The 22,476-nt window shown below is 50.6% G+C and overlaps 2 protein-coding genes across 4 annotated transcripts in view; both read right to left on the bottom strand.

The window, feature by feature from the left end:
* Window positions 1-5,025: 5,025 nt before the first annotated feature.
* On the bottom strand, window positions 5,026-7,142 carry GP9 (glycoprotein IX platelet). Of its 3 annotated transcripts, none has more exons than XM_032412031.1 (4): window positions 6,957-7,142; window positions 6,648-6,745; window positions 5,800-6,298; window positions 5,026-5,703 (listed from the first exon to the last, which is right to left on the bottom strand). In XM_032412031.1, exon 4 carries the CDS (start codon window positions 5,690-5,692, stop codon window positions 5,159-5,161), a length of 534 nt encoding a protein of 177 aa, XP_032267922.1. In that variant the 5' UTR covers window positions 5,693-5,703; window positions 5,800-6,298; window positions 6,648-6,745; window positions 6,957-7,142; the 3' UTR covers window positions 5,026-5,158. The 3 variants fall into 3 exon arrangements, with proteins under 3 accessions (XP_032267922.1, XP_032267921.1, XP_032267923.1); XM_032412030.1 differs by having other exon boundaries at window positions 5,800-5,927; XM_032412032.1 differs by having other exon boundaries at window positions 5,026-5,699; window positions 5,800-5,927.
* A 1,622-nt stretch (window positions 7,143-8,764) lies between these two features.
* The window catches only part of EFCC1 (EF-hand and coiled-coil domain containing 1), a 60,305-nt gene continuing 46,593 nt past the window's right edge, over window positions 8,765-22,476 (bottom strand). Inside the window, exon 9 of the transcript XR_004300402.1 lies at window positions 8,765-8,935. The gene's annotated coding sequence lies outside the window, so the exon portion shown is untranslated. The remainder of the gene's footprint in view (window positions 8,936-22,476) is intronic.

The following is a 22,476-nucleotide window of genomic DNA, read 5'->3' as shown; positions in this document are numbered from 1 at the left end:
AGAGCTTGTAACCTAGGCATAATAGAAATATGTTTAGGATCTATATGACAGCTTTAGTACGCCCTTGCTGCTTGAAGGAGCATTGTGTCATTAGTGTTGTTGGGCTCATTTGTGCAGGTTGTTATATTTGAATTTTGTTATCGTGATTGAAAATCATGTAAAGTGTTATCATCTTGCAGACCTTAAAAAATTCTTTTGTTTCATTTCTGAATAAAAGTCATATCCCAATTGCATAAAGGGAGCATGGAGCCTCCTGGGGGTTCTGTGGGGCGACGGGGCTGCCCCTCCTTGGGCTCCCTCTGCAGGCTGGCGGGGGGAGGGGTGGCTTCTCTCAGCTGCTCAGACAGCTGTGGATCCTTTGCCCAACTCTCCGTCTTATAGAAGCTTGTGGGCATCACTTTCCTGCTGTTGTCTCCTCCACTAACCTGGTCCTTGTGGGTTTATCCCTTTTTTACAATCCCCTAGTAATTTCAGTGGGGCTTGGGGCTGGGAGAGGAGACTGTCCCACTCGGGCAGTATGCCCAGTGTAAGCAGAGTCTGGGGAAGGTTCTGTACGCATCACCAACGCCTCTCCAAGCTGCTGTCCTGGCTTTATCTGGCTTTCTGCTTAAATCGCTCATGAGGATTGGTAAGGAGTTTGAGGTGGTGTCGGTCTCATCCCTTATATGTCAGGTTCTATAGCCAAAATTTTGATTGGGATGAAATTGAATTTAGAGAATAAAGGGAAGACTGGGAAGACTGAATCTTGCTGTTCACAAATGGGTACCTCTTTCCATTTTTCAGACCTTATATTCTCAGTGATACTTCGTCATACTTGTTTGTTTAAACTGAATTTTAATACCCCACTAAAGCTCTAGATCTGTATTTCATAAATGGGCTTTTTAAAGAGTCTTGAAGCTTTTCAATCGCCCACAAAGGGCAGAGATGGAGAAGGAGGGAAGGGCGGCAGTTAGACTCCCGTCCAACCAGATTGAGCCACTTTATTTCATATACCAAGTACTGTCTAAGGGTTTGTGGGAAAAAAGGTCTTACCACTAAAAAGGTTTGAAAACCATCACTCTAGACCTTTAAAAAAATTGTGATAAAATATACATAACATAAAACTTACCATCTTAAGCGTTTTTAAGTGTACAGTTGAGTAGTGTTGAGTGGTTGTGCAATCATCACCACCATCCACCTCCAGAACTTTTTCATCTTAGTTCTTGCAAAACTAAAACTTGATACTTGTCAAACAACTCCCCATTCCGCCCCCCTCCCTCGAGTCTCCACTCCAGACTTTTTAAAGACAAAATGAATGGGTGGCTTCAGTTACAGAATAAAATGATCCACGTTTGTTGAAGGATACTACATAAATATACAAAGACTTGGTTAAAAAACTCTATAAGGTAATTCACACTTTCTGGACTCCAAGTAAGGACTAGTTACTCAGGTTGTGATGCAGGTGCAGGGAGTTCTTTTCAGAACCGAAAGCATGAAATGCATGTATTCTTGCTTTTGCTTTTACTCACCGATTGGCCCCCTGAAGCATTCGATAAAGAATCCAGCAGGTTGGCTGAACCTCAGAGCCTCACTTATCGTTTCATGATGTCTTTGTAAACCTCACTTGTTTCCTGCTTAGTAGGGATACGCAGACCTAAAAGAAAGGAATAGGATTTTATTTACACCCCTGTAAGAGTCTGAACAAAAACAGGGTCACTGGGGCCATCAGGGACTCCATCTGGATACTTCTATGTTGTTGCCCTGACAACCCTGAGGTATTTTAATTTTTTAAATTAAGAAGGTAATACAGTTTAGCTTTCCTCTCTGAATTTAACCCACTTTACTAGAGATCTAGCTAAAAAAATAAGACTTTCCCAAGATTTTGAGACATTTCGCAAAGCCTGCTGTAAGTCGTCCCTGCTTATTACCTGTAGTGAATGAAAATGAGGATTCCATCCCCAAAGCTGTTTAGAAAGCTGCCAATCAGAGGCCGGGGGTGTCTGTCGAGTCAGACGCTGTTCTTCGAAGATTCCCCAGGCCACGGACTCACTGTTCCCTCGCTGGGGCAGAGCTGGGTGAGGACAGAGTCTTCCACGTTCTGCTCTCTGCCATCTCGGGCCACACACGGGACGGGCTCAGGCCCTTTGCAAGAGATGGAGTGCATTCTTCGCTTGACAAGGAATTAGCTCTCATCTGGTTTGGCGTGTATCCGCAGGGGCTGGAGAGGGTGAGGGTCCCGGCTGCGAGACCGTGCGCACACATGCGCTCACAGGAGGTGTGGCTGAGTGTACATGCAAAACACGGGAGACGGGCACTGTGTTAGCGGCTGGGTGTGGCTGCGGCTCAGGGCCAAGACTCCGCGTGTGCCCCCGAGAGTGCCCACCCTTTACAAACGCCCTCTTGACAGCGGGTCCGCCTTCTGATCAAGCGCCGTCAGCTTCGCCTAGACCTCGCGGGGCCCGACGGCGGCCAGATGCCCCCCTGCTGTGGCGGGCGCCAGGGCTCCCCGCGGTTAGGGCGGGGCCGGCTCCTGGTCCCAGACAACGGCTGCTTGCAAGAGCCATCGCTACCACGGCGAGGCCGGGCCACCATCGTCGTGCTTGCCCCTCGCTCTCTGCTCGCCCGCTGGCCGGAGGAGCGCAGAGGAGCAGCGGAGGGCCGCGAGCAGGCGCGGGAGCCGGGCTCAGGGGAGCCTGCGGTGGGGCAGAGGCCTGCTGGGGAACGGCCCCCCCCCGGCCATCAGTGGAGGGGGTCAGCCGCCCGGAAGGTGGGGGTGGTCACAGCAGCCGGTCGAAGTCGCCTCGACAAATTCTCCACGTGCAGCTTGATTTTGAAAATGCTCGTGAAGGAGATGGTCATGAGGATGCGGTCACGGAGACCGTGGGACGGCGGTGGCAGAGACGGCATTTTGCTTATAATGGGGCAAAGGTCCGTGGTTGTCTGGTGCTAGTGGTGACCGAGGTGGTAGGGGCTGGGGGGCGGTGTCGCCTCACAGGGCTGCTGTTCTGTGGCTGCAGAGGAGAGGGTGAGGGGAGGCAAGCGTGAGGCCGGTGAGCAGGCCATGTGGGCGCCAGCGGTGGCAGTGCTGGGGGTGGTGCTCCTGGCCGTCAGGGGTGGCGGGGACCTGCAGCCCTGCAGGGGACAGCAGTGGCCAGCGGGGGATGGTCGGTGGTGGCGGCGGCGGCGGGATCTGTGGTTGCTGGTTTGGTGGCTGTGGAGCAGTGGGGACTGTGTACATGGCTCTGTGGTGGCCACTTTGCTGGCCTGGGACAAGGACCGTGGGGACAGTGGAGGAGGCTGATTGAAGCTCCCAGTGCACCTGTTTCCCTGGGGATTCTCGTATGAATCCGCCACCCACCTGGGGAGATCCCTGCCCGGCCGCTGGCAGCTCCTCCCCTCCCCTCCCCTCCGCCCGCAGCGGTGTCGCCCCCCCGCATTGGTGATGCGGTGCTGCTCAGGCTCCTGGCAAGTTCTCACGGGACCAGCCGCTCGGCCAGCAGAGTCAAGGCTTATGATCGCCCTTGTGCCCAGACCTGTGGCTGCATGTGTTGGCCTCAGGAGGGAGCAGGAGCAGAATATAGGGGCACCCCACAAGGAGACTGGGGGGCTGGAGGTCCCTAGTTTCAGAAGCTTTCAAGGGGGCACTTTTCAGGTGTGAAGGGGGAGCTGTCTGGGATCATGCCTGCGAAGTGACTGTCAGGGGTCCTGGGCCTGTGTCCTCCGCCAGTGTGGGGGAGCAGTGCCTTCCTCACGGGGTACAGAAGAATGACCCACGGCAGGTGCTTCACGCGGGGCCGCGCACAAACTAAGGGCCCGGTGAGGAGAAGCCAGCTTCTCCGATTCTCATGAGGCAGCCCGGTAGCCGCTGGCTCCGACTACAGAAATCCCACACTCTCAGCCTGTGGACTCCATCCAGCCGATTACTACGTTTTATGTGTGCTGTTATTTCCGCAACATTTTTTGTTGGATTTCGTTGCCAACACTTGAGTCAGAGATTTCACACACAGATGCAGATTTCCAACCCCCCTGGAAGAATGGGAAGCCTGGGTGCTTGGGTCCACACCTCCGCAGGGCAGCATTAGGTGGAACACGGGCCCTCCGGTTTCCCACAGGCCCCACCTCTCCCTACAGCCCCTCCCCTCCCCTGAGTTTGGGCCCCCGGCTCCAGCCTCACCTCTGTGGCTCAGTGTCCTCCAGTGGGTGCTCTGTGCCCACCGGCCTTCCCTGTGGCACCCTCCGAGCCACAGGTCCACCGCACGGACCTCCTCGAGGGAAGGACCTCAGTGTAATTCTATCTGGATTTGGGGTGGCCAGGAACAGACCTGGAAGTATTCTCTCATGCTGTGGAGGAAAGTTTATTAGTTTAACAGCTGGCACCAGAATTCCTCTGAGGGAGAGAAGTGTCTTGTTTGAAGAATTTGGTGGCCATTGCTGGGGGCGGAAGTGGGACTCCAGTTTGCAGGTGTCTGATGTCAGCACCTGGAGTTGTTTCCATGAGAAAGGGAAGAATTTGTTGTTTTGTTTCTGAAGAAGAGGGCTAGAGAGGAGGAAAATGAGAGAGAGCTTATAAGAGAAGATGAGAAAGGATGGGGCCAGGTGAGCAGGTGTCTTCGTGGCCAAAGGCCGTTTTGGAAACGGTGATGTGCCTCTCAGGGTGTGTCTGTCAGAGAGACGGGAATGGCTCTTCTCCTACCCGCGCAGGGTCTTCCGTGTCTCCTGCTCTGCTCACTGCTGTGTTGGGAGAGCACGCTTTCTGTGGAATTGGGAGGGCAGCTGAACGCTCATGTGAAATTTGCCTGGGCCCTCCGGCGTGGCCCATGCAGGAAGCAGGGGCCAGGACAGAGGAGAGCGTGAGGACCGGAGTCCTGGGACCTGTAAGGCACAGAGGAAGGGCTTGGGATGTCCACAGACTGTGGGACTGGGGGAGGCTGGTGTGGAGGAGGGGGGACAGCCCATTTTACTAAGAACCGGGGGGACAGAGAAGGCCCAATGGGTATCTGGTTATAACAAAACGGACCCAGTTTTCCAGAAAGAGCCAGACACGGGTGCTGAGAGGAAAAAAACCAAAAATCTGAACTTGGATAAAGTGGTTGAGCAGCCAGTTTATTTTGAGTTACTGGTGGCTCGGGCTGCCCAGGCCCGGCGGGGTCTGGGGAGGGGTGACCCTGGGGGCCTGGGCTCAGTTGAGGATCTCTGTAGCAGTGCACAGCAGGCCGGCCAGGAGAGCCAGGCCCAGCGTGGCCACGACAACCAGCAGCACATCCCACCAGAGCCCCGGGTAGGTCCAGGACGCCGGGAGCCGCCAGCCGCAGCTGCCCAGCTCGAAGCCCGTCAGCTGGCCCAGCGGGCGGGCGGTGGCAAGCTCGGGGCTGGCGCAGCGGACGTGCAGCAAGGCCTCGGGCGTGCGGTCCTCCAGCCAGAGACGCAGGTAGGTGAGGCCGCAGTCGCAGTGCCAGGGGTTCTGCGTCACATTGAGGATCTGCAGCTGGGGCAGGTGGTCGAAGGCGCCAGGGGGCACGGAGCTAAGGCTGTTATTGGCCAGCAGGAGGTGGCGGGTGTGGGCCGGCAGGGCGGGCAGGGCCGTGAGCCCCCGCCCCCGGCAGTCCACCCACAGCCCCATGGTTTCCAGGGCCTGGCAGGTGCACTCTGCGGGGCACTCCTTGGTGGCCTCTGCGGCAGCCCAGAGCAGCAACAGGGCCCCCCAGGCAGGCATTGGCAGGCTGGCTGTGGGGAGAGTGGCCGTGAGGTGAGGGAGGGCCTGGCAGTCCGCACCCCCTGCCGATGGCCGGCGGGACTGACCTGGGACAAAGGACAACTCACCTCCCTTCTCAGGCCTCAGCCTTCTCCTCTGTGAAATGGGGTGGTGAAGACTGCAGGAAGTGAAGTGTGCCCAACCCAGGCCTAGCTGAGCCTCCCTGGACACTCAGAAGGCAGGATGGGGAGCGTAGCTGTGAGGGGTGGGGAGGGGAGCGAGGGTAAGAACGCTCTTAGGAAGGGGCCAGGAGGTCCAGCCCCTTCTCAGGGGGGAGAGGTGCAGATGCCGGCTAGATGCTTCCTAGTCCTGGCCCCTGGCCCCCAGGCTGCTCCCAGCCCCCACGCCCAAGCCTGGGGTCAGGCCAATGGTGTGGACTTCACAGACCACACCTCTTCCCATCGATTCCCACAGCTCGCCTGTGGCCCAGTGAACCCTTAGGTGATACTCGATGTAGAAAACAGCAGGATGAGGATGCTGAGGTGGGGACCAGGAGGCAGCCCAGAAGGGGTTCCCTCTGGAAAGCCACGCATCTAGGCCAATACTCAGAGTTGGGGAAATTGAGGCCTGGAGACAGAGAATGATTCGTGCAGGATCACCCAGCGGTCTGTGTCAGAGAACCGACTCCAACTCAGGCCTCATGAGCTCCAGGCTCTTGCCTGGTTTGCTGACTTTCCTACGATTGCTTCCCCTTCCTAAGACAGGCTCTCCCCACCAGGGCCGGGCCCGTGGCAGGCTGTGAATATTAGTTGAATGAACCAAGGATCCAGTGTCTCAGAGCCAGTGCCCCCACCCAACCCCATCTCCTGGAGGGGAAAGCTGAAGGTGGGACAGGGGTGGGCCGGGGGGCTGGCCATCCCACCTGGGTGGGGGTGCGCTGTGGGAGGTGGTGCTGGGTAATAAGAGGGCCACTTACTTGTGAGGCCTGCAGCCGGCACCCCTTTCTGTGGCCTGAACTGTCCTGCTTGAGGCTGAGGTGGCAGCTCTCCGCGAGGCAGCCGGTGGTGGCCGCTGCTTCAGTGGGAGGAAGGAAATGATGAAAATAGCCTGGCTTATCCCCCACGTGCAGCCCTGGGGGGCCGTCTCTGGTCCCGGGGACTTGGGCCCTGAATGGTAGGTCAACCGCTGTTTACAGAAGGGGGTCCCACAGTGCATCCCCGTGGACCACCCGTGCCTCGCTGGGCCTCAGTACGGGGTCTGTGGGAAAACCAAGGCGGCCCCTCACCAGGTCCCAGGAGGTGGGGAAGGCTTCCAGGAAGGGGAGGCCTTGGAGCTGAGTGGCTCTGCTGGTTGTTCCTCCAAGTCTGAGGCTTCCTCATCTGTAAAATGGAAGCAATCATCCCTGCCCTGCTTGCATACGCAGGGTGTAGGTGGGGCAGCTCCCGTGGGCTGAGAATCCTATGGGGGGAGAACGACGTCGTTTTAAATTTTCTGTGGTTCTTCTGAATAGGTCAAGGAGAAAGTCACTTTTCGGTGTCACTGCATCTTTAGCACCTTCTAAACCTCCTGATCCTTTTCTTTCACAGGATGCTGAGGGCTTGTGGCTTGGTCTCCATCAGTCATTGGTCTCTAGCTAGAATTTAAGATTTTTTTTTTTAAAGATTTTATTTATTTATTTGACACAGAGAGAAAGACAGTGAGAGAGGGAACACAAGCAGGGGAAGAGGGAAAAGCAGGCTTCCCGCCGAGCAGGGAGCCTGATGTGGGGCTCCATCCCGGGACCCTGGGATCATGACCTGAGCCAAAGGCAAACTCTTAACGACTGAGCCACCCAGGCCCCCTAAGATCGTTTTTTAATTTGCATTATATTTATTTCTATAGCTAAATTTTACCTAAGGGACTGACATCAGTTTTCCATTTATGTTAGTGATAAAGAGTTCCCTTTAAAAGAGAAATGGATTTTCAGTTTATTTTTTTAATATTAAAAAAACATTAATAAAAATCAAGCTTAACAGTAAAATATTATACAAAAGTATATTATAAAATTAGAACATTCATGTAGTCATTTTATAATAAGTTTTAAAAAATTGCACTCATATGAAATATCAAATCAGTCAGAAAAGGGCTTGCAGAGATGGCACAATTTGTGCCCGTGGAGAGTGTGGGGGCCTGCTGAAGTGGGGGAACCCCTGGGGTATAGCAATGCTTTGGGAACAAGTAGAGGGGTTCTAGCAACTGAAGTAAACAGAGCCCTTGCTAGAGGGGCCCGGAAGAGGAGCCCAGAGTGAGGGGCCGCTGAGGAGAGGAAGTGGTCCCCCGGGCCATTCCTGTGGTCATGGCCAGCGTCAGCCACAGACGCCAAACCTGACAAGAGGGTCCTGGGCCCCCCGCGATGCTGCCGGCGGAGGATCCCCTGATGCTTGAGCAGCGCCAGGTGGTACCCTGGCCGGGATGGAGGGCACCTGGGCACCACACCCACAGTGACAGCAGCAGAAGTCAAGGGCAGAGGCCTGGGGGGGGGGGGCTTTTTCTTTTTTAAGATTTTATTTATTTATTTGAGAGAGAGAGAATGAGAGAGAGAGAGAGCAAGAGAGAGCACAAGCAGGGGGAGGGGCAGAGGGTAAGGAAGAAGCAGGCTTCCCGCTGAGCAGGGAGCCCGATGCGGGGCTTGATCCCAGGACCCTGAGATGACCTGAGCTGAAGGCAGATGCTTACCGACTGAGCCACCCAGGCGTCCCTGAGGGGTGCTTTAAACACCCCATTTACACACTACCCTAGACCCGTAGGAGAATGCCTCTCATTCACACAGAGTGTGGGTGTTTTACTTTTTTAGCATCTCGGCAACTCGGAGCCCCCTTCAGGGCATGCTCCTGTTCATCTGTATGTTTGTCATCGGCTTTCCCCGACAGCACAGCAGCTCCCCGAGGGCTGTGTCCGTGGTCAAGCCATGGGGACTCGGTCAGCGGCCGCACCTCACAGGTCCTCCCTCAGTCTGTGCCGGGTGATTGCCGGAGGGAGTCGACGCTTTGACTCGGAAAGATTCCATCAGCAGGGAGGACCCCGGTCCTCTTCTAACCTGGCCCCTCATTGTGCAGATGCCGGCAGGTCGCTCACTGACTCACTGAGAGGCTCCCCTGCCACCGTGGCCCCGTGGCCCCGTCAAGGGCCCGCTGCTCCCAGGTCACCTGGGATTGGGTTTGGCTTGCTTTTGTTTTAAGTACCCAAAGACGTGTATTGCAGCGTTGCTAACGGCAAAGCAAGAAGCTGGAAACAAAAGGAATAGTTACTGGGGCCTGCACACCACAGGGTATTATAGGGACATTATGTTAAATGAAATAAAACTGCATGAATTGTGTTGGAGGAATATCCGTTGTGTTGTTGAGTGACAAGAGTGAAATGCACGAGAGAGTAAAGTAATATCCCATTTTGGTAAAACAAACTGTGATAACAGCAAACTATCCTTGCTCAGGATGACTTGCGAATGTGGGCCTCCTTATTTCTTATCGTAAGCCCCTCTCAGGCCAGCCTCTGTCCTCCCCTGTGGCCGGGAGGCCGGGATCTCTCCTGCCAGGCCCAGAGGGTGCTTGTGTTCTCGCCCTCCGCTCGGCCCAGCTCTGCTCTCTGGGAAGGAACTGCGCATTCGCTTTCCGGTGAAGCCCAGGGAGGTTACCCGGTGTGCCCAAAGGGCCAGCCTCCGCAACCTTCTGATCCCTGGCCCAGAGCAGGGTGGGGAGGGAAGGTATCATTTGGTCCCCTGGAGTCATGCCTGCTGTGAAGACAGCTTGCTCCAGTTGGGGTCACCTGGCAGGTACTTGGTGAACACTCTCATCGGAACCTGGATCCCAGACCAGGAACCTCAGCCTCCATGGACCTTCCCTTCTCCCACTTGTGGACGCCTGGCCTTGTCCCATCTTCATCTGCCTTCATGCCTTTACGGCAGGTGGGGAAGGAGTCCCGGTGAGTGGCGGTCCCCCAGCCCCCAGGCTGTTTCCTGACCTGAGCTGACCTAGTTGGGCACACACTCTTCCTTTTGGACCTCTGAGATATCCCTCTTATTTTTAGCATGTACAACTTAAAAAAAAAAAAACAACAACAACCAAACAAAAAACAGCACACATGAGAACTCATTTTTGTTGTGGAAAAATTGAATGTTCAGATGAGCAGGAAGAAGACAATAAAATTTTCCCTCAATTCCAATATCAAGCAAGACTGCCTTTTATTCTTTTCCTGTGTGTATTTTTTTTTCTTACCCCAAATCAGGTCACTTGGGGCCCACGCTCTTCTGGAACCTCCTTTTTCCACCTGTGAATACACCCACATATGCCACCCGTGTTTGCCATGGTTCCATTGTATGGATGTGGCAGCTTTTATTTAAGGAATCTCTGGCCATAAAGAGCATGCCTTGCTCTCCTTATCTCAGTCAGACAGGCCTTTGTGGGGACGGAGGGTGGGAGAGGGGCAGCTCTTTGGGCTTCCTGAGGTGGGGAGGCTCCTCCTTCCAGGGCTACCCAAGTTGGCTGACCCAGTATCCTACACCATTGTCCCTGTGGAGAAACTGAGACAATCTCCTCTCCTGCCCCTTCAGGCTACTTACGAGGTCACCTCCCACTCCCTATATGTGGAGGCCCACTCTGTCTGGGCCCCCTCCTTCCTCTCAGTCTGTAAACATGCTTATGACCTCCTTTATTCTGGAAAAATCTTGTGTGTGTGCACGCGTGTGTGCATGTTTTGAACACCACAGCATGCTCCCTGCCCACTCCCCCCAGCCCCTTCAGTTCACAACTAACCCAGATACGGATATTTCCTGCGGGCAACAAGTCCTATCTTAGTCATGTATGTTCTCTCTTGGCCTCCAGTCCAGCTGCACCCGCTTGCCCACCCATCTCCAATGCCAGCCCAGACCTGGGCATCCTGTCCTTCCTGGACATCCCCTCTGAGTGTCCTACAGGAGGCTCATACCCACCATGACCTAAATCTGGGTGTCTTTCCCCCAAAAGCCAGCCCTCCTCAGTGTTCTCCGCCTTAGGGAGGGCCAGCTGCATCCACCCAGTCACCCAGCTAGAAACCTGGGGCACCATTAGGGATGGCCTCTCTCCCCCACTGCCATATCCCATCAGCTGCCAAGTTGGCCAACTGCCTTCTGCATATCTGTGGACTTCTCCCCTTTTGGGTGGTTCTCTGCTCATTCTGTGTCCCCTCCTCTGGCCCTGTTTTCCACCTCTCTCAAGCAACCCTCACCCCAACTTCTCCTCTGACATCCTCCTCCACATCTAGAATGGGAGCCCAGCTCTCCCCAGGACCCTGTCCTCTTGCCTCTTCTTGCTGCTCCCTGTGATTTCTCTTCCTCACGCAAACCTCAGCTCTTTTGATATGCATGTTGTCTGCCAGGCCACCTGCTCCCACCTGCTGCTCCCCATCCTGGTCACTCCTCTTGTGGGTGACCCCCGGGCACAAGGCTTTCTGTCCACCATGAACATTGTCCTCCCTCTCTGTAATTCCAGCATTCATGTGGATGACCCTTGGTCACCCTGGCCTCACAGTCCGTTGGCCTCTCCCGAACTGTGCTCCTGCCCTGGGGTCCCCCCCAGCCACTCACCCTCACAGTCTTACCCCAGACTGGCCATCATCAGCAACTGCTCCTCCTCGAAGCCTTGATGCAAGCACCCCACCTCTTGACTCCACCTCCCCATTCCAGCACAAGTCCTTGAGCATACCCACTCTGGTCCTTCTCCAACCTCATTGAGGTCTCTGGGCCAGTGGCCTTATCACTGTACTTTTATACTTTCAGCATCATGGCCTCACAAGCTGATTCAGGGATGACCACTGTCCTTCGGTGTCCACTCTTCCCTTCTTTCACACAAATAGAATTTTAGCTGGACATGTGGCCCTCCAGCTAAAGACTACATTTCCCAGCCCCCTTTGCCTTCAGAGGTAGTCATGTGACCAAGTGCAGGCCAATGGAAAAGAGGAAGAAGTGATCAGTTCTGCTTCCCGCTGGCTGCAGGGGGCTGGGAAAGCCATCTTGGTTCTTGGGGTGTAGCCCGGACTTGAGGATGGCAGAGCAAAAAGAAGGAGCCTGGGTCCTTGATGGTTCTGGAACTGCCATCTAGCTCAGGCATGGCTACCTGGACTTTTTCCAGAGAGAGAGAAAAAGAGAGAGAGAGAGAATTTTATCTTGTTGAACCTTGTCTTTTCAGGTTTCTGTTACAGCAGCCCATGTGCCTCTGAGGGCAAACCCGCCGATCTGCCTGTGGTGTAGTTGTGTCCCTACATTCGGCCTTCCCACCTGCTGCGGCACAAAAACGTCCTGCTGCTACGGGTGGGCGCAATTCCCAGGAACACCTCCCAAGAACCTGCACCCTAATCCCCGGAAGTGGTGAATGTGATGAGACATCACTGCTGTGGTTGTGCTGTGTGTTGCGGCACAGCTGACTTCTAAAAAGGGCGGTTTTCCAGGAGGACCTGATCTAAACGTGTGAGCCCTTAAGTGCAGAGAACGTTCTGTGGCTGCCGGCAGAAGAGGAAGTGAGAGAGACGCAGCAGAAAGGGAAGTGGGAGAGATCTGGAGCGTGAGAATGGAACCTCTGTAGAAACGGAAAGGTGGATGGAAACGAAGACGGACCCACTAAGGCTTCAGGAAGGCTTGACTTCAAACTGAAAAAATGTTTCTCTTCCGCATTCTTGAGCCTCCCCCTCCCCTTCACTTGTTTTTCTGTAGAATCCTTTGGTCCAGGAACCTGGTATGGATACTTAGTAAGGAGACTCGGGTGGCCCGTGCCAGTGCCAGGTGTCAGAGCACGTTGGAGACGTGACAAACGTGGCGGGCCGAACGTACCCGATTCCTATCAAAACCTCCCAGATCCTGTACTTTCCTATAAAATCCCTCAGCCTTTTACCCCGGGCGGGTCTGCAGTTTGGAAGGCTTTAGCCGGCTGCAGCCTCCTTTGCCTGGCAAAGTAGTAAAACCGTCCTTCCTCTTGATGCCCAAACTCTGTCTTCGTGTCATATTTGGGCTCCAGAGCACAGAGGTCGGTATTCGACAACAGGAAGGACTTGATGCGTGATTGCTGCTTTGAAGACAAAGCAGGAGCGGGATGCTGCGGACGGCTGCAGTGAGCCAGCAAGTGCATTCTTCCCCGGAGCCTCTGGGAAGGAACACGGCCCTGCGCGCACCATGATTTCAGCCTCTTGAGACCTTAAGCAGAGAACCCAGATCCTCATTGTGCCCACACTTCGGCCCCTTGAAAAGTGTGAGATAAGGAATGAGCGTTGCTGTAAGCCTGTAAGTTTGCGATAATTTCTTACAGCAGCAAGAGAAAACCAATATGAAGGGCAAACCCGGCTCTGGTGCTCCGCATTCTATCCATCCGCTGCGCGAAAACGAATGAAAGGAAATCTTGTTTAGAACGGAGCGGGGAGGCCGGCAGGGGGAGCTCTCGTGCCCTACCACTCGTGGTCAATTGCAGACCCGATAGGAAGAGAGGGACCTTGCACTTGGATGCTACTTTACTATCCCAGCAGGTGGAAGGAAGGTTTCTTCCCCTTCCTCTCCCCGCCCTGCAACAGCCCAGCCAATGAGAGACCACCACAACTCAGCCAATGAAAAACCGCCACACTTTGACCTCCCAGTTTACTCCAATGGGCTTTTTGTTTCTAACAGCCCCTCCCAGCTCCCCCTCTGCTTCCTCTATAAAGGAGCCCTCTTCTCCTTTAGTCTGTGGACTGGGTTATGGTTTTCAAGTACTTTGCTTGTCTCGGCTCGTAATTCTCTGCTATTCCCGAATAAACCCATTTTTGCTGGCAAGGTAACCGGTGGTTTTATTTTTAAGGTTAGCATCTTTTGCTTTCTCAAGGACATTGCTCCCACAGCTACCCACTCTCTTGCATCATCAAATTTATCCTTTACTAGATCAATCCCATTAGATTACAAATGGCCTAAAGTAGTGTCCTTTTAAAAAACCCTCCTTAATTCCACATTTTGCTCCAGTTACCACTACTTTTCCTGCCTCTCTCCACCACAAAACTCCTCCAAAGATTTGGCTCTACCTGCTATCCAACCGCAATTCCTGTTGTCTCAGCCCCAAAATATATTCAGAACTGACCCCCTGTACTGCCACTGCCCTGGTCTTCTCTTAACTCCCTTGGCTTCCCATTGCAACCAGAATGAACTCCACCTCCTCCCTGTTTCATGAGGCCCCACTATGGCTTGACCCCCACCTAGTTCTTGACCTTGCAATGCACTCTCCTCTTTGCTTGCTAATCTACAGCCACGCTGACCTTCTTTCTGTTCCTCCATCACTCCAGTATCTTCCTGCCTCAGGGCCTTTGCACTTGCTGGTCCCTCTGCCCAGGGCACCCTTCCCCCAAACTCTGCCATGGCTTCCTCCTGACCATCGTTCATGTCTCAGGTCAAGTGTCCTCCTTCTCAAAGGCCCTCCCCCCCAACTAAGGCAATTCTCCATTATTTTGCACCATAGTATTCCATTTAATTCCTTCCATAGCACTTAACAGGACCTAAGATCTTGTTTTTAAATTTTTATGCATTTTAAAAATAATTTTTTAAAAAGTTTTTATTTAATCTTTACACCCAACGTGGGGCTCTAAGTCACAATCCTGACACCCCAAGATCAAGAGTCTCATGCTCCCCCCGACTGAGCCAGCCAGCTGCCCCTAAATTTCTATGCATTTCTTAAATGTTTGTGCCCACTGAAAGGGAACTTCAAGAGGACCGAGTCTCTGTTCTGTTAACTGCTGTTTATAACCACACCTCTGCCTAGCACATAGTCTGAGCATAATACACATTTGTCAGTTTTGCTGACCGTCTCTCCTCTGGTTCCAGCCAGTCCGTAGCTCTCCAGGACGTTTGTCTCCTGGATGCCGGTCTCTGCTTCCGGCTGCAAAGGTTTGACCTTGACACTTGCCTGCTCAACATCTTTTCATGGCTCCTCAGTGTCTTCGAGATGAAATCCAACTCCTTGGCAGAGTTCTCCTTGGCCATCCACTCCAGGCTCCCCTGTCATCTCTTCCTGACCTGAAGCTTCATGGTAGGTCATCTTTGTCGCTACTCACCACCCACATGCTGGTGTCCCTCTCTGTACCTTTCTCTTTCTGGAATCCCTCCCCTCCCCACCCCCCCTTCCCCCCCAGTTTTGCCTGTCACACTCCCTTCCTTTAAGATTCACCCAGGGCGTGACCTCTTCCCGGAAGCCCTCCCTGACCTGCTCCCCCAGCTGAGTTAGTGGCCTGCCGTTTGCCTGTCTGCCCACGAGCCCAGCTGCTCCTCAGGCACCCGGGCACCGAGGCATAATGGATGAGGTTCACAGAGTGAGGCATTCCTGAACTGAAGATCGGTTGAGTCTCTTAGGTGCTTTCAGGTGGTACATATGCCTCTGACATACATACTGAGACACACGAGGGACAGAGTCACCCCTTTCCCATTCCCTGACCCGAAGGAGAGAGCCTGGGTCTGGTCATTGTATTATAAAGGAAGCTGCTTAGAAACCTTTTACTTGGGGAGCCCAGGATCCTTCATTATCCCCCTGAAACAATTTTTTCCTTCTCATGGGAAGCAGAGGAGAGTAAGAAGTGGAAACTATTACCTAGCATTTTTAGCCTGTGTACAACCAGGGGTAATTGGGTCACCCCTGCCCCAGCTGCTGGGGCCACTTTGACCAGAAACTCTGCGGGCTGGTTCTCTGCGGATACACATCTCTATCCGTAAAGCTGTTTGGGCCCAGGCTGTGGAGCAGCATGCCTGGCTCCGAACCCAGTTTTATTAACTTACTAACTCCATGATCTTGAGGAATAGTCTCCGCTTCTCTCTGCCTCAGTTTCCTCATCTGTAAAATGGAGGAATAAAAGAACCTGCCTCCCTGGGGAGCCATGAAGGCTGAGTGAGTATGAGGCCCTTGAGGCGTGTTGCTTGGAGCCCGGCACAGTGTGTGCTGGCTCAGCCAGCCACCGGTGAGGGTCTGCCTGGATGCTGTCAGGGCATAAAAGGTGGGCCTGGCACCCTTTGATCTGTCTGTGGTGTCAGAGGGTTTTCTGTTTGGTTGAATGGATCGAACAATTTAGCTTGGCACTCCTGACCACTGGGGCGTCGACCTTTGCTTGCCCCCTCAGGCTCAGCAAATGCATCTGGTCGGAAGTTAACAGGTCCTTGTATTTTCTGTGAACTTACTGTTATGTTACCTTCTCTCTATGGCAGGTGGGACCGCTTTCTCAATTAAATTAGAGCATATCGATTTTCCTTCCTAAAATCATTTCCATAAATTTAAAAAGTGGGCTGATGCTAAGAAAAATAATTGAGTTGGTAATAGCACACGTGGTGCAAAGGTATGGCAAATATCTATGGAGGGGCGTTCAAATGAGTTCAATCCCGGACTCACAGACCTCACGCTAGGGGTGATTTTGAAGCCTGTTTATTCCTCTATTCAATGAGTGCTCTCGCCACCTAGTGGCAAGAGTGTGAAATTACAAGATATTTGGACAAGGGCGGGCAATTTCAGGTCAACAGAAAGCGAGAGAGAGAGAGAAAGAGAGAGAGAGAGAGGGTGTTAGTTAGAAATTCCTACAAAAACATTCCCCCCCTCCCCAGGAAAACAAGCTTAACGAGTTGCAGACCATTTGAATAATCCCAAAGAAGCCTTTCTAGAAAATAGGCAAAAGAAGAGTGATAGAGGTGAAGGCTATTCACAAATACCCAATTCTCCTATTTTCCGTGAGATTCCAGCCCCACTCCCTGCCTCCTCCTTGCTTTTCCGCTCACCCAGCGCCAGCCTCAGGGCACGCAACCAGTGTAGCTGCAAGGGCTCCCCACTCAGAAAGGCCCTGCGATTGGGGTTTAATGCTCTGTGGTTGCTGTCTTGAAATTCATAATTGTCTTAACTTTGAATTTGTTCAATGCCCCGGGGCCTTGGAGCCTGGCTGACACGCACTCCACTACCTGTCACCTCCCTGACTCTTGGTTGCCTACTCCCCTGCCCCACTGGTTCCCCAGACCCCTCCCGCTGCCCTCTGGGCCAGGGTGCGTTATTATGTTGGTCAGCCAGCTCTGGGCCTGGGGGACCCTTGTCCTCCTTGCAACCTGCTAGTGATTATTGTCAGGCCTCCTAAACACCCACCACAAACACACCCGAATTATCCTGTGTTCTGATAAAGCCTATTTTTTTAAATTAGGAAATCTATTTGTTATCTCTTGCTATGTAACTAATCATCCCCCAAACTGGCAGCTTGCAGCAATAACATGTATTCATTTATTATCCCGCAGTTTCTGTGGGTCGAGAACTTGGAAGTGGCTTCGCTGGGCAGTTCTCATTTCTGGATATTGCAGTTTGGGATCTCGGCCTGGGCTATGCTTGCTGGAAGACTTGATAAGGGCTGGAGGACTTGCTTCCGAGGTGTGAGCCTGGCTGTTGGCTGGAGGCCTCAGTTCCTTGCTGGCTACTGACAGGAGACTCGGATCTCCTGTCACATGGCCTTTCCCACAGAGTACTTGGGGGTCCTCATGACATGGAGAGCAAGAAGGGAGCCACAGGGCCTCTTGTGACCAAGTAGTAGAAGTCACACCATCAGTTCTGCCTTGTTCACCTTGTCCTTGTTAAGTCTAGCTCACGCTCAGAGGGAAGGGAGCTCGGCTTTACATCTTGAAGGAAGACTATCAAAGACATTGTGGACATTTTAACAGGAAATTTTCAAATTCAAATAGTTGTCAGCTTGCTCTCAAGGAAACACTAAAGCTTTATTGAGAAGCATCTACCAAGGATTAATTAGTCAATGGTAGCTCTCAGGAGCCTCAGTTGACAGGAAACTTCTGGGTCAGGGTTGCAGTTGATACTCAGGCCCAAATATCAGGGGGGCCCTGTTTTTGGTGAGGGCTTCTCAAGAACTGTGCACTTACTTTGCTTCTGACCAGAGGAAATCCCAGGTTTCCCATTGATGGCAGCTCCCTGGGCTCCACGATTCCCCCCCGCCCCAAGGACATCACCCCAGCCTGCAGCTCAGCCAAGGTGTGCCCCATCTTTTTGTGAGATTATACCCTCTGACCCTGTTTTCTGTCAGTGACCTCAGGCCTTGGTGCTCCGTACAGGTCCTGCCTGCTTCTCACGGGGACAGGCTGGGGCCTGAATCTGCGCTCTGCTATTGAGCTGCATGGCTGTGACGAGGGCCCTCATCAGTCAGCGGTGGAGGTGAGAGGGGACCCCGCCCACCCGGCCCTGCCTGGCTTCTGTTGGTCACAGATGTTCATGCTGCCTTTGGTCCCTGGCCTGGGCCTTTCTCCAGGGCAGTCCTGTGGTCCTGTAGGACGTCTCACCCTGAGGTAGTGGGCCAGGTTCCACCGGGCTGGGGACAGCAGGCCAACCTTGGGCCAGAGCAGAGCACCGGGCAGATGCTTAGGTCACACCCAAGTTCAAGGTCTTGAAGTTGAGGAAGTCCCAGGCTCTCCCCCACTGGGCAAAAGGAAGGCCACTGAGGGGCAAGTCGGCAAGGCTGAGGGGCCAGGAAGCACCCGACACCAGGGCTGACTGCAAACACAGCTGAGAGAGCTTCTGTGCCCATTCTCCCTTTTTTTCTTTTTCAATGGATTTAATTTTTTTTAAGAGGAGTTAGATTCACAGCAAAATTGAGCAGAAAGTGTAGAGTTCTCCTATACTCCCTGTCCCCGCTCATATGCACAGTCTCCCCCACTATCAACATCCCAAACCTGGGTGGTGCATTTATTCTAACTCATGAACCTACATGGACATATCATCACCTTCCAAAGTCCACAGTTTACAATAAGGCCTACTGTTGGGGTGTATGTTCTATGGGTTTCAGCAAATATACCTGTTGTTGGGGTCTCATACGGATAGTTTCTCTGTCCTAAATTCCTCTGCGCTCCACCCTATCATCCTTCCCCCCAACCCCAACCTCTGGCAACCTCTGATCTTTTTACTCCATAGTTTTGCCTTTTCCAGAAAGTGATAGAGCTGGACTCATACAGTATATAGTCTTTTCAGACTGGCTTCTTTCACTTAGTAATACACGTTGATGTTTCCTCCATGTCTTTTTGTGGCTTGGTAGCTCATTTCTTTTTAGTGCTAATATTCCGCTGTCTGGATGTGCCACAGTTTATGTATCCATCCCCCCACTGAAGGACGTCTTGACTGCTTCCAAGTTTTGGCAACTATGAATAAAGCTGCCATAAACATCCACGTGCGAGCTTTTGTATGGATGTACATTTCAACTCGTTTGGAGTAAATACCAAGGATTGCTGGATTGTGTGGTGAGAGTATGTTTAGCTTTTAAGAAACTGCCACACTGTCTTCCAAAGTGGCCGCACCATGTGTGGTATTCCCAGCCAGCGGAGTGGCATTCCCGTCAGCAAAGAGCAAGAATTCCTATTGCTCCATATCCTCACCAGCATTTGATGCTGTAAGCCTTTCTGATTTTGGCCATTCTAACAGGTGTGGAGCAGCTTCTCCTTGTGTTAATTGCATTTCCCCAGTGACATCTGATGGTGAGCATCTTTTCATACATGCATCTGCCATCTCTGTTATCTTCTTTGGTGAGTTGTCTGTTTGAGGCCTTTCCCCATTGGAAAAAAATCAGGTTAACTCTCTTATCATTGAGTTTTAAGAGCTCTTTGTCTCTTCTGGATAACAGTCCTTTATCAGATGTGCCTTTGGCAAATATTTTCTCCCAGTCTGTGGCTTCTCTTCTCATTGTCTTGACAGCATCTTTCTCAGAGCAGGAAATTTTAATTTTAACAAGTTCCAGGGTATCGTTACTTCTTGGATGGATCATGCCTTTCGTGTATTTTAAAAGGTCATAAGATACTTAAGTTCATCTAGATTTTCTCCTGTGTTATATTTCAGGAATTTTGTAGGTTTGCATTTTATATTTAGGTTTATGACTTACTTTAATTTTCGTGAAGGGTTAATTTTTGTGAAGGGTGTAAGGTTTGTGTCTAAATTCTTTTTTTTTGCATGTGGATGTCCATTTGCCCAACACCATTTATTGAGAAGTCTATCTTTGTCTTGTATTGCTTCTGCTCCTTTGTCTGAGATCAGTTGACTGTATTTGTGTGGGTCTATTTCTGGGCTCTCTATTCTGTTCCACTAATGTATTTGCCAGCACCACACGTCTTGATTACTGTAGCTTTATGGTAAGTCTTGAAGTTGGGTAATGTCAGTCCTCCAACTTTGTTGTTCTCTTTAATATGTTAGCTATTCTGGGTTTTTTGCCTCCCCATATAAACTTTAGAATTGGTTTGTCAGTTTCCACAGAATAACTTGCTGGGACTTGGATTGGGACTGCACTGAATGGAGAGATCAGTTGGAAGCACTGACATCTTGATAATATTGAGTCTTCCTGTCCGTGAAGGTGGAATATGCCTCCATTTATTTAGTTCTTTGATTTCTTTTATCAGAGTTTTGTAATTTTCTTCATATAGATTCTGCACATATTTTGTTAGATTCATATCTAAGCATTTCATTTTGGGGGGTGCTAATGTAAATGGTGTGGAGTTTTTTTTATGTCAAGTTCTACTTGTTTATTGCTGGTATATAGGAAAGCAATTGACTTTTGTATAGTAATCTTGTGTCTTGCAATCTTGCTATAATTGCTTATTCTAGGTTTTGTTGTTGTTGTTGTTGTTGATTCTTTTGGATTTCTACTTAGATAATCATGTCATCTGTGCACAAAGACTGTTGTATTTCTTCCTTCCCATTCTGTGTACCTTTTGACTTAGTCAGTTTGGGCTGCTGTAACAAAACACCATGGACTGGGGGGGCTTAAGCAACATACATTTATTACTCACAGTTCTGGATCAGCTTGCCAGTGTGGTTGGGATCTTGGTGGGGGCCCTCTTCCTGGTTTACAGATGACTACTGTCTTGTATCCTCGGCTGGCAGAGTCCGAGAGAGAGGGGAAGCAAGCAGTCTCATGTCTAAGGGGACGAATTATCATGAGAGCTTCACCCTCATGACCAAATTCCCCCCCAAAGGCCTCAGCTCCAGATACCATCCCACTGGGGATCAGGGTTTCAACATATGAGCTTTGAGGGGATACAGGTATTCAGTTCATAGCATCTTGTATTTCCTTTTCTTGTTTTTTGCCTGGGCTAGGACTTCCAACAAGATGATGAAAAGGAATGGGGAGGGGGACGTCCTTGCCTTGTTCCTGATCTTAGTGGGAAAGTATCTAGTTTCTCTCCATTAAGTGTGATGTTGACTCTAGGTTTTCTGTAGATGTTCTTTATCAAGTTGAGGAGGTTCCCTATGCCTAGTTTGCGGATGGTTATTATTATTGTTTTATCATGGATAGGTGTTGGATTTTGTCAAATGTTTTTTCTGCATTTATTGATAAAATCATGTGATTTTTCTTCTTTAGCCTGTGGATGTGGTGGATTACATTAGTTAATGTTTGAATGTTGAGCTAGCCTTGCATACCTGGGATAAATCCCACTTGGTAATTCTTTTTATACACTGTTGGATACAATTTGTTAATTTTTAATTTTGCATCTGTGTTCATGATAGACATAGCTCCATAGTTTTCTGTTTTTATAATATCTTTGTCTAGTTTTGGCATTTGGGTAATGCTGGCCTCAGAATGAGTTAGGGAGTATTCCCTCTGCTTCTATCTTCTGGAAGAGATTGTAGAAAATTGGAAGAATTTCTTCCTTAAATGTTTGATAGAATTAACCAGTGAACCTATCTGGGCCTGGTGCTTTCTCTTTGGGAAGGTTATTGATTATTGATATAGTTTCTTTAATAGAGGCAGGCCTATTCATATTTCTTTTTGTGCGAGTTTTGGCAGATTGTGTCATTCAAGGAATTGATCCATTTCATCTAGATTATCAGATTTGAGGGCTTAGAGTTAGTAATAACATTCATTTATTATCCATATAATGTTCATTTATAGTGATATCTCCTCATTCATTTCTGTTATTAGCAATGTGTGTCTTCTCCCTCTTTTTCTCAATTAGCCTGATGAGAGGCTTATTGAGTCTATTGATCTTTTCAAAGAATCAGCTTTTAGTTCCATTGTTTTTCTCTACTGTTTTTCTATTTCCAATTTCATTCATTTCTGCCCTAATTTTTAAAAATTATTTCTTTTCTTCTGCTTACTTTGTATTTAATTTGCTCTTCTTTTTCTAGTTTCCTAAGGTGGAAGCTTAGATTTTTGATTTTAGATCTGCTTTTCTAATATATGCATCTGATGCTATAAACTTCCCTTTAACCACTGCATCCCACAAATTTTGATAGATTGTATTTCATTTTCATTTAGTTCAAAGTATTTTTAAGTCTCCCTTGAGATTTATTCTTTCACCTATGTGTTATTTAGGAGTGTGTTGTTTAACTTCCACATATTCTGGGATTTTCCACCTATTTCTGTTGATTGATTTCTAGTTTAATTCTATTTTGGTCTGAGAGCATATAGAATATGTTGAAATTTGTGAGGGTATGTTTTATGACCCAGAATGTGGTCTATCTTGGTGAATATTCCATGTGAGCTTGAAAAAAAATGTACGTTCTGCAGTTGCTAGATGAAGTCGTCTATAGATGCTAATTAAATCCATTTGGTTGATGGTACTGCTGAGTTCACCTATGTTCTTACTGATTTTCTTCCTGCTGGATCTATTTCTGTTAGAGGGGAGTTGAAGTCTCCAAATATAATAGTGGATTCATCTATTTCAACTCACAGTTCTACTGGTTTTACCTTATATATTTTGACACTGTTGTTAGGTGCATACACATTAAGGATTGTTATATCTTCCTCAATAATTGACCTTTTATCATGTAGTGCCTCTCTTTGTCCCTCAA

The sequence above is a fragment of the Phoca vitulina genome, unplaced genomic scaffold (genome assembly GCF_004348235.1).
Source record: "Phoca vitulina isolate PV1807 unplaced genomic scaffold, GSC_HSeal_1.0 scaffold13, whole genome shotgun sequence".
Classification (NCBI taxonomy): domain Eukaryota; kingdom Metazoa; phylum Chordata; class Mammalia; order Carnivora; family Phocidae; genus Phoca; species Phoca vitulina.
This window is presented reverse-complemented; position numbering and strand designations above follow the sequence as displayed.